Source organism: Synchiropus splendidus, chromosome 2 (genome assembly GCF_027744825.2).
Source record: "Synchiropus splendidus isolate RoL2022-P1 chromosome 2, RoL_Sspl_1.0, whole genome shotgun sequence".
Lineage (NCBI taxonomy): Eukaryota > Metazoa > Chordata > Actinopteri > Syngnathiformes > Callionymidae > Synchiropus > Synchiropus splendidus.
Window position 1 is genome coordinate 9,297,089 of NC_071335.1, and position 12,107 is coordinate 9,309,195.

The window sequence follows — 12,107 nt, forward strand, 5'->3', positions numbered from 1 at the left end:
TCCAATCCAACCCAACAATCTTCCATAGTCTTCCATAGTGTCTTTCAATCAAAAAATCATAGAAGTAAGCATGGAAGAATCATGCTTACTTCTATGATTTTTCTCTGAATGATTCCTCTTGCAACACAATTCAAAACAACGGATATGGGCCGCAGTGCAACACGCATGCGCACACATCTCTCCTATCATCCAAGCCAAAAGCAAAGAGAAAAATACATGCGGATTGAGGGTAACTTTTGCCAGTATGATGCACCGAGAGTCGTCAGTTGAGACGAGACGATCCGTTTTGGATCCGAAATTGCCGAGTCGATATCGGTCTGGTGTGAAACGTCAGTGGGAATGTTTTTCTTCTAATGTATTTTTCCCCGTATAAAAGTCGTTATATGCCGTACATGATTTGAAATTGTAAAAAAAAAAAAAAAAAACGTCTAGAATACATGGAAAACGTGTAAGTTGACAGGGCTGAGGTACTGTACAGTGACATTTAGAGTGCGCCGAAACTGAATGGCAGTTTGTATGCTCCTTTTATGGTCCATCGTGTCTGACAGTACTGTGCTTTGTTGGAGCTGGAGCTATGCCTATGGTGATAATGTTGTTTTAGTGAAAGATCTGCAAGATATACAGTAAACGCACTCGCCACTTTTCTGAAGCGTGTGAATAACTTGGGGCTGGACGCAGATCTGTTTTTAACTGATTCTAGTCTTCTAAACATAAACAATTTACCATCTATTTATCATGGAGTGTTTAGGTTATGTGCATTTTTCAAATGGAACCACGATCATTAAACCAACTCTCTGCAATGGTTTTTAGAAGAGCCTCTAGTTGGTGGAGCACTGTTTGGCAGCAGCACTTTAACTGGGCTGATGGGGGCGCTGGAAATATAAAAAAAACTACAGATACGACATCTGGCAGATGAAGCCAGCGCTCTCCAACTAACAGGCCACCTGCACCTTATTGGGTATACACTCCCACTTCACTAGACTTCGGGAGGGAGCCCTAAACAGCAGGGAGAAAAAAACAGACAAAGAGAGAACGCTCTTCCAAGACTATGCTGCTGCAAAAGCGATGCCTGACACAAGTAACCCTTTCACTGATCTTCTCTTGGAACCTGGTACCCCAGGAATCAACAGGCCACAACGACGAAAAGAACTTGGGTCTGAGAAAAGCGACCCAAAACACTCTTTATTTTAATTGTGTTAAAATAATCAATAACAGAACTCTGACGGGCTGACGGACCACAGCACGGACACAGCACCTTACAGACGCCCACAATGGAGGGCACGATATAAGGCACCCTTAAGAATATAGACCGGTGACCTCCAGTGGAGGATTTTACACAGAGCAATCACCAGTAACTCCTTTTTATCCCATTTTAATCCTGGGGTTTTAAACAAGTGTCCATTCTGCAACCAACCTGAGAATATTTGGGGGGTTGGCTGGAATTTTTAATGTTTTAACCATTGTCTCTAACCTTTTTAACTGTGTGTTCTCTGTCCCCGTTTTTCATAGGAGGAGTCAGATACACCAAGAAAGAAATTAAATTACTTGGTGGGGGAAGCAAAGATGGCGGTGTATCTGACTCGCTGGCACCAGCTGCTCGATGGACACTTGCTGTACGTGGTGACTCTCCAGAGTGAGGCCGCAGTTCTGTTACCACAGGATCACCCTGAACACTGAGGCGTTTTGTAGAAAGTGAGGAGGTAATGGCCAACTTTGCACACTGTCAGAAGAAAACATTATATCTGGACACTGGCTTAATTAAATGAATGTTGCATTTTACACTTTACAGATAAATGTTTCACACTCATTTATAAATAAAGTATTTTTAAAAAGTCTTCTTCTTATTATTATCTTTTTAAAAAAACCTTTATACCCATGGAATCATGTTGTGGATCTGTCTCTGTCTGGTCAAGTTAGAATTCTGCAATGTAGGTGAATGTGTTGTGAGCCGCTCTGATGCAATTGCAGCAGCAATATACTCACAGGAGAGTTGTGCCCTGGCAGGTGTGGTAAGCATGAAGAAGTAGGCAGATAATGATGGAGCACTCAGTGACCGATAATGCGCGTGAGCAAGTAGCAGGGAAAGCCAATTGATCTCATCACAGCTCACCATCCACACCACTGACTTATCTGAGCCACTTTCACCTCCATAATCTAGCCATTAGAGGTTTTGCTAAAAACCGAAACAATCATGTCTGACTAGTTACCTGAATAAATTTCCCATGTTAAGCTAGCTCTGCCTCGGTTTCAAGGTCAGGAAGGGTAAATATTGGGCAAAAGATCCATGGATGGCGAACATATCCAAGACAGAAACTGGTAAGTATGCTAGGCAGATGCAAGGTAAAACAAAGAATGATGAGCGGAAAACTAAAAGTGGATATCTAAAAATGTCCATTTGTTGTAAGAAACATAGTGGCAATTCAACTTGTGACATTCATTTGGGATGTTCTCACAACTTGCTGGTGCCCTTGAAATGAAGCTAATCATTGGCATCTGTGTTTGGTTTTTGGCTCCCAGGACCTGCTGCCTTGGCTACCCAGTGTCATTAGACAATAGACGACTGTTAAGAAAATACTATCTGCAACCAGAACTTGTGATGAATTAAGTGGTGCTGCTCTCTCCCTCAAACTGAGATTGCGCTGTCTAACTGTTTCTTAGATATCAGATAAGGAATTCAGTGACCCAGGAGAGACCAGAAGTCCAACCTCTTTTTCTCTGCATCAAGAGAAGCTGGTGAGTTGGTGTGGGCATCTTTGTAGTACACTTCCTGCACAGCTCTCTGGTGAGGTACTGTGAGAGGGGGCCCTGGGGCAGACCCAGCACCAGTTAGGGTACTGCTCTGCCATTCTCTTGGCAGAGCAGTAGGTCTAGTTTGGGTCTCTTCTCTTCAACTGGTGCTCCTGTGTCCCAAACTTGGACAAGTGGGAAATGATGGATGGACTGATGGGAAGCTACATTTAGGTGTCTATGAGTTTTATGGGTTGTGGATTAATGAGACCCCCAGTGTGACCCTGTTTCATGTATCTATTTGTCAACCTTATTGAGCATGGAGTCCAGAGTGTTTGGGGTTAGTCACAACCTTTTAAGAAAATCTGCTGTGGAATCATTAGAACCTGATCTGTAGCCTAGTTAGAATGCTGCAACAGAACTTGTACAGCCTTGCAGATGTCTGACGGGACTGATAATGAAAGTTGACCTCAAAGTGGTGCAGTGTGGGTTTTTGGCTGCTCTCTGTTGAACTGGGTCACTGGAGGGATGACATGACGAGGCACTTTTCCCCTCCGACAGCACGACTGCTGTTTTTAATGTTAGCGATGCAGCTCACAGAAGCAACAACAGGGCACGAGTCTAATCCACGCTCAACTAAAAGAAGTTTCTCCTTCCTGACCTTCACAGCTTTGGAATCTCTCTTTGAGAAAATGCTTTTTTATGATGAACCAGGACTCAAGATTTGTGTCAAGAGGTCAGAGTGAGAACAGAAATGTTATTTGGAAACAGTTGGAAAGGATGCTGGACAGAGATTAGAAGAGATCACAAAGAGGAGGGTGGAGGATGCAGGGTGGAGACGTTAGTCAGGTGCGCCCTGTGACTGAAGTGCAGCGACGAGAAGAAAGGGAAGCTTAATAGGACAGTATTGACACCCACTGTGACCAAAGTTTGGAGACAGCAGCTCTGACTCACTGGGAATGTTAAAAAAGTGAAAAAAGTGAGGGTGGGAGTGAACATGTCTGTCAGACCAAGAGTGCTCACGATGAATATTATCATAAGGAAGATACGATGTGCTTATAACTATTTTGTCTTGAGAAAAAAGGACCACCAAAATGAACTGTTATCAGTTGATCATATTGAAGTGCTTTTATTTACTCAATTAACATCCTTGTAGGACAAGAACCGGCCTACCATGTTTCTTGAACTCACCAGTTGATGTCTTCTGGCAGTGCTGTTGCTGTTTTTGCCAGGGATTGTGTCATCACGAGCAGTGGACACATGCCAGTTGAACACAGCAGGGACGGGAGCAGGGTAGCACATGTCAAGATCTCTTGTTCATTTCTCTTGACTCTGTGTATCATGAATACACTCTCAGCACAGTTCCTGTCCTAATATCTCTTTGTTGATTTGTTGCGCTCAATGACATATATTGAAAATGTTCTGAAAATGCTGCAAAAAAGGAAGGGTAGTTATCTCATTTTAATTGCGATTCAGGGGAAACTTTCGGCTGCAGTGAGAGAAGGTCATGTGATCTTAGGAAATAACTACCTGTTTCATCATAGCAAACAGTAAGTATCTTAACCAGAGAAAGAGTCACAGTCGCAGGTGAACAAAATGATTAAATTTCAATTGAATCCAATTTTAACGGTACAGTTTTAGAGTTGAATTAAGAGCTGAATTCTGTCTTTACAGAACAAGTAAGCGTGTTCCCATTCTTGATGTTGTTCAGTTAGTAATGTGTGTTGATATTTATCACTCCCATTCTTATTTAGTGTGCAGGATTTATCAAGAGTGCTGTGTGTTTCCTAAAAATGTCTTCGGCTGAACATACATGAACAGAGGACCACGCTCACATTAAGTATCACAATTTTATTACAAAAATTAAATTCTTCATCTCTCAGGTTTTGCCATGCTTGGAGCATATAACAATACAGTAAAAAACCCACACCCAGAGAAGATAGTAAAGCAGATTCGAACAATGCTTCCACAGCACTCCGTCATTCATGCTGTTACTATACAGATACTGTAACATTCCTAATACAGAGCAGTACAAACACCTGTCAACACACCATGTCAGAAAACAAACTCTTCAAAATTACATTTACCAGGGGAACGTCAAACTAAATTCAGCTTTAGGAAAGGAAGGATAAGAAAAACATAAACCAATAAACACTGAGTTTGCGACAGATTGGATGGTGCTGAATATTTGTACCAGCCCAAGGCACCCAGGCTTTGATGCAATGTTGGCAAGTTAACAACATTCTTACAGAAACACAAAGAGCAGACGAGAAATACAAATTGACTTGTGCCACAGTCTGACTTTGCAGTGTCCTCCGATATTCCCTCCTCTCCTTTCAACAGGGCTTTTTGTCAGTCACAGTGCAAGATCCGAAGGGGCCGGGCAAGAATGGAGGAGAAAGCTGTACCGAGTCAGAAGACGTCACGTCACGGCGCTTGAACACTGACAAGAATGAGACAGACAGCGTAATCTATCTCCAGAAGAATGGGCCAGGAGCAGTGAAGGAATCCCTCACTTGCACTGTGAGGTGGCCGAACATAAGGCTAGGATTGCCAGCTGCCAGTCCAAGACCAAATAAGCCAAACCAAAAAAGCTAGAAGTATCAACCGAAGTTGATGAAAACACATGGGTTTCTCGAAATTCTTTTTTTTTTCTTCTTTTTTTTTGTTTCTAAACCTCAAGTGTACTGCACATAAATACCCACGAAAGATCCAGGAGTGAAGCGTGACAACTAACTCAAGTATCAAAGGAAATTGAGAAGGGTAGAAACTCAAGAACAAAGCAGTTTAGTTGAGAGAACGACACGGCTCAAAGATCCACTTAGTTGCTCCACCGAATATTTCAATGTTGCTCTCGGTCCAGGAGAAGACATTTCCTGCTGGTGCCTTGCTGTTGCATGTCGCCAGGTTGTAGATCTCAGCGATAGAAAGTATTCTGTTCCAGATATTTAAGCCTGCTAGCTCGCCGACAAAGGCTTGTGTTGCGTCAAAACCTCCTCCAAGAGTGTCCTGGAGAGAGTAGAAAGCAGATAGAACATCAGATCCTTTAGTGCGCCAATTGTTGCCACTATTTCCATGATGCAATTACACCGCATGGTTGGATTAAATTCTTGAACATTTTGATGATCTTGTCTAGACCTACTGTTTGGAGTGTTTTATCAATTATATTGGACCCCACAAAACTCTTTTTAATTTTTAGCTAACTAACCCGAATCGTGCATTGTATCTCTGATGTGATGCGAAGTGGACAGTCAAATAAGGACAGACGCGGGGTCAGAACTAAGGCAGAGGGTGGGTTGTGCACTGTGACGTCCCTTTGCGCTTCGCTCCTTTAACCTCTCGTTCACAGAGAGGGGGAGAATGTTATGAAGGAATAACTTCATGAGGGAGGATCTTTTTATTCCCACTACACCATTATGTACCAAGTCCAAGACCAAAAGATATCTACCATTTCTTTTGCAGTTCAGTATGTGATAAATGTGTGTGTCTATACGACTAATAGACTTGGGCTCTGTATTCAGCGTTTTGAAGTAGCTTTGTGAGGCTTGCTGTCGGTGGAAATGAGCTGCTTGGCAGAGGGACAGTAGGTGCTCTCTTCTGAGATAAACATTCAGTCAATTAATTATTTGAATATTTCTTCATTGGAGACCTTTGATGAAATGGATTTTTGATTGTATGTTGACTCACATGCTGATGACGCTAAACATTCCAAGCTGTGTTGTTATTGGCATGACGCTCAAAATACCACTGAGACGTCTTTTTTTAACCTCATTATTGCATTTTCTGCATTACTACAGTTTCAGGGCGTCCACCGTGAATTGCGTGTGTGCTTTTGACAAGCGAGACACAGCATTTCCCTGCATCATCATGTAAATCTGGTCAGCAGAACGCCATTCTCAAGGGTGCAGGCCATGGACTAAAGCTGCTGTCAGCTTTTCATCTCTGAAATGTGATGGCTGATCTCAACTCTTGAAGAAAGCTCTGGCAGCCCCTTGATCATAACGGTTACACAATGTGTCGTGAATCAGCTAAATTATAGCTCAGAATATTCTATTTCAAGTTCATCCAGCTGACAATTGCAGGAGACGTCATGGTCATTGTTGACGTTCTGGTAATCATTTCTTTGGAGTACTTTTTGTTCGGGGATCATGAATATAAATGAAATGCAAGAAAGCAGCATTGTCATGATGAGGGACTGCATCACAGAGAGGAGGAATTCAACATTTGAAACATACAGCATGCATGAGTCAGGAAAGTTGAATTTGTCGCTCTTTAAATGGATAACAACAGTGACAGTCCAAATTTTCATCTATTGACTCTAGTGAGTCAGAGTCAAAGGTGACTTCTGTTTGACCAGCTCATCTTTTTTATCACTTTACCACTGAAGATAGAGTCCAATTGGCTATATTAGCAGCTCGTAGTTTGCCTTGCCACTAAGTTTAAGAGGCAGAGATGAAAGTCAGCGCCCGTGGCCTTGAGAACATGTTCTCAGCAAACCTTTTTATTAACATTTCTTCTCCTCACATAGAGGTGGTTTGAGCCAGCCAGGTTATTGAATTGGTGCTACATCCAAGAGCCAGAAGAGTGGGCATCAGCATGCTGATCCTATATGTATTGACCCGAGGTCAAAGACTCCATAAACAAGATCACAATCCAAGGCCAAAATGCTTTCCTCACTCATATGACTGTCGCAGAGAGAGGAGGAGTTCACTCTTCCATTTGAGACTCAAAGCACAGCCACTGCTTGAACAAACGGAGAACGGAGCTAGGGGGTAGATGTAACCCAGTCATCAAACTTGGAATTTTGAAATTCAGGTAGACCGAAACAGCAGGTGCAAATCAAAGGCCAGGCGTGAATATTTCCACTCCAACCGTATGATAAGCCTTTATTATATTTAATTACACAAACTTATGTCAGTTTGAATTGAATTTAACATAGTGAATGTCCAGCTAAACTCATAGATGACATTAGATATGAGTTAAAACAGTTTATAATGTACCTGCTCTTGTCCCAAGACCAGAACTCCCTCTGCTTTGATGGGGTGATACGGAGCCAGATTCTCTCCCTTTCCTCTCCAAACTCCATCCTGGAAGGCCTCCCATATCCCGTCACGCGTGGTCCACGTGATGCAAAGATGATGCCATTTACCGTCATTGATGTGGAAAGGCAGGTTGGCCACCTGCAGGATATGCAACAAAACATCCACATGCACTGTCACACTTGCAGCTGACAAAACTGTTTTCATTTCTCCCCCTGTGCATCTAAGACATCTTTCACCTTTGCGCTTATCTCTTATTTCCACCCATCACACGTTGTCAGGCTACAATAAGTCACTCACACACATCTGTGACATGAGCAACAGAACCGACAAAAATACAAATGTAACATGTCAGCTACCTTGTCATTGATGACAATCTCCATAGGATTGTTGCCCCACTCTATCAACACCAGCTCGTTGGCCTGGCCCGGGACGGCATAGGAGAAGGGTGTCCCAACTCCAGGAGAGGCGTTAGACTTAATCCACAGACACACACTGAAGGAGTACATCTCCGGGAGGCTCCTCTTGGCTTTGGCGTACATGTAGTTTGTTCGGAGCGGGACTGTCAGCTGGAACAAATCCATCTGTCTGTTGTCTTTGCCTGGTGGTGAGATTCATGTCAAATACTTCATCTGTTACACGCTGCGTATGACAACAGAACGAGGACATTTGATGAACATCAAACATCCTCATTTGTACATCAAGAAATAAAACTGAAGAAGATCAGAAAAGCTATTTTTACATTGCTTTCTGTTGATTCCCGATGAATATACCTCTTATTAAAGAAATTATTGTTGAAATACTTTATTGTCTCTTGTTTTATTTTCTGCCTCTGCAGTGTTCTCAAGACAAGTCAGCTGATCTGATTTCACTGTACAGTGTAGAAACGTGGAGGATGCTGATTGAAGTTGGATTGAATTTGTTGAATTTCCTTTTTTTTTTTTTTACCCCAGACAGTTTACATTTTTTACACTTGTTGTGTAGTTAAACTAAAAGGTTCTAATAGGACTTTTTTTTCCTCAGTTCTTCAACGATCTGTCGGACACACGCACATTCGCGCGCCCGCATACGCACACGCGCACACACTGCAGTCATGAAGACACCCTTCACCGCATCTGAGTGAATCTTGTACTCGAATAATGCAAGCTTAAATCCATTCCATTTTCCCCAAATGGAACAAACACGGGACAGATGACACCGTTTGACCCCCAAAGGAACAAACTCACGGACCAACGTGAATTTTAAAGTGACCCAGTAGCAATCCACTACCAGCGTCGCATCTTAGAGAAGACTCAAAGCCTCTTTTATCTCTGCGTCGGTTATCGAATCTCGTTACGTCCTGGGTATCTTATTCTTGCTGTCTACAAATCCCGCTTCTGTCAGATCTGGCAGCACAACAACAAACTCGGGATGTAAGCGACAAGGAGCAGCGCGCCTCGTCTCTCGCCATCTGCGCGCAGTTTGATTGCTGCGGCACTAGGAACCCAAATCTTTGCCACCCTTTCCGCGGGACCCTCCAATTGTAAGACTCGATAGCTTTAGGAATCCATAAGACGTAACTTGTCGGCAACTCCAAAAATCCAGTGCGCTCTGAAGATCCAGACGCACCTTTCTCCAGGTCTGTGATCCGGTGGTGCAGCGACGTGAGAGTGGACTCGACTCGGTTCCTCTGCTCGGAGTCGTTCCTGGCTCCAGGCTTGGCTTCCTCTATGGTGTTGACCCGGGACAGGACCTGCTTCTCCATGTCATCTATCTTGTTTTGGAGCAGATCTTTCAGGCTGTTCGCCTGCACTGTGTTGTTTCCGCGGCTGTATTGCTGCACGAGGGAGAAAAAAGTGGGTTAGATTTCGAAACAAACAGCTTGGAGCGTCACATAACCATCCACTCCTTTACCTCCAGATTCTCGAGTCTCTGCTTTAGGCTCTGTAAAGTCTGCCCCAGCTGTGCCAGAGTATCCGTGGTGCCCCTGGAAACATCCCCCATGGTGTTCTTGCCGCCCGGCCGTTTGCCCCCGGCTCCCGGGACACTCTGACCCTCACAGCGGCTCAACTTCGACGTGAGTTCCCTGATGGTCTCCCTTTGGTTCATGATTGTCTCCTTCTGCTGCAGCACAGTCTCCCGCAGTTGCATGACTGTGGTTTTCAGGTCCTCCGCCGGGCCACTGTTCTGCATGCTGGCCGTGCACAGGTCCATGTCTTTGGGCACCGAGGTGCAAATGAACTGCGTCTGGAAGTCATGAGCCTCCACCACCACTAGGCTGGAGAGTAGAAAAAGTTTCAAGGAGAGTCCCTCCATCTTCTTACGCATCGTGATCGACGGCGGGTCGGCGCAGGAGAAAGTGTCTGATATTTCAGCACCTCGGAACTGTCCACCGGAGCCTGCTCGCTTTATATAGCGGGAGAGCAGCGCGCTTTCCCGCATCACTGTCATCAAGATCCGCGGAGCCCTGCCCACGATTTAAGGTGGTCCGGAGAGATAGCGCCGTAGATCGTTTAGATTTAGAGATATGCGTGACTGTAACCAAGAGAAGGCGAGAACAAAATTAAATAAAACGCAGGGAAAATGAAAACCCGAGACATAGCAAAATATAGTATAACTAGAAGGACAAAAAAAAAAAAAAAAAAGAAAAAGATGTTTGACGTTTGTAAACGGTAAAGGTAAGGTGGTTGGAGGTGATCTGCACGACATTAAGTAAATACATATTGATCAGGGATTTCTGAACAAGGAATTCATTCGTAGAGAAGGACATTGTCTGTCGAAGAAGTCCTTTACAGAGGCTATTTTACTTATCACATGGTTGTCATAAAAGCGTGATAAGGGGAATGACGGCTCCACCTTAATTGGAAGCTGTGGTACAGTGAAGCATGCCTCACTTCTCTCTTTTTTACCCCTCACGCACAAAATGTTTCTTACCCTGAAATGTGACGTAGATCATGTTCTCTTTGTCGTCAAAGGCTGTGTTCACTGGTGTTCTGTGCTTGTCTGTGTGTGGCGATCCGTTTTCACCTTCACATGAAGGAAGAAGAGGCTCACGTGCTGCTGCTCAATGAACACTTTCCTAAGTGTTGCATGCAGTGAGAGTGCTCCACTGAATTGAATTCAATTCAACAGTTATTTTATAAATATTTTAAATATATTATAAATACCTTAAATGTGTTTTCATGAGTTTTCAAAAGTCCCCAGCCAATTGTTGCAGTTGAGGTTGCCCTTGTCAAATATGGACACCTACAGCTGGAGCGGGCACCAATTTGCCAGTTCCTTGTGCACATCAATAGAAAACTAACTGATTTTACCATGAACAAAATATGCCGCCTTGTGCAGGCAGCCAGTTCACCCCTGCCGAGGACCTCTCTGATTGTGTGCACTGAGGCATTAAAGTAGTCAGAGAGCTAAACCACTGTTTCCCCTCACAAAAGTTTCAGCAAATCCTGTGAACAACTTTCATCTAGATTTATTTTTGCACAAATATGATTGGAATTGAAAGGGATTCGTGATGATGTGAAGTTTCCTTCCTCCCACAAACCCAGCATGGAAGAGCAGATACGCAATTCATACAAACCCCCGCTGGTTCATCACTGAATCTGACAGGTGTGAGTCTCACTGGTTACTACTCTTAGAGTTCTTTCTTCTTCACAGGCTTGAGCAATCAAATGATGAGGAGCCATACTGTATAGCATGACTGTCCTCAGCGGGACGTCAAACCAAACAACACAGAAAAGTTAGATGGGGCAATTAAGACACATCCTTAAAGTCAAGGTAAAAAATGAGGACAATAATAGAATAAGATCAAACCATAAACAACTAGTGGCAAATCAACTCATGAGGTCATGGCATATAAATAAGGTCTATACGCTAAAACGTTGGTTGGATATCTAATATTTCAGTGTGCTGCGTCATAATGTGTCAGAATGTTTTGCCAAAATCTGCACCCTCCATGTGACATCTGTCTTTGTTAAACAGGCAGATGGTTTCTCTGCATTTCCATGCTGCAGCTGAAAGACTAAGTGAATAAATATGTATAATATATAAGTCTTTTGCTGCCTCTCTCACCACAAGTTTCCTTGTTTAACTCAAATTGCTTATAATGATGATGTTTAATGCATAAATGTGTCGAGTTGGGCTTAGTGTGACATTGTGCAGTATAGAAGCTTAGTTCCAGCTGAAAAATAAAGAGAATAATTGATGTCATATGATGATGGTGCTAATGCAGAGTTATTTTCCAATTCCATGTTGTGGATAAATTAATTTTGAGCAGCTACTTTGTTGGTATCTTCAAGGGATCGGTGCCATACATGCTTTTTTTTTCATGAAAATAATGCCATTGATTTTCTTTTAGACTGT

At 43.2% G+C, this 12,107-nt stretch overlaps 1 protein-coding gene across 1 annotated transcript; it reads right to left on the reverse strand.

The window, feature by feature from the left end:
* Window positions 1–4,178: 4,178 nt before the first annotated feature.
* On the reverse strand, window positions 4,179–10,139 carry LOC128754026 (neuronal pentraxin-1-like). The gene is made up of 5 exons (XM_053856328.1): window positions 9,660–10,139; window positions 9,375–9,582; window positions 8,126–8,367; window positions 7,728–7,907; window positions 4,179–5,736 (listed from the first exon to the last, which is right to left on the reverse strand). Exons 1-5 carry the CDS (start codon window positions 10,071–10,073, stop codon window positions 5,515–5,517), a joined length of 1,266 nt encoding a protein of 421 aa, XP_053712303.1. The 5' UTR covers window positions 10,074–10,139; the 3' UTR covers window positions 4,179–5,514.
* Between the last annotated feature and the right edge of the window lie 1,968 nt (window positions 10,140–12,107).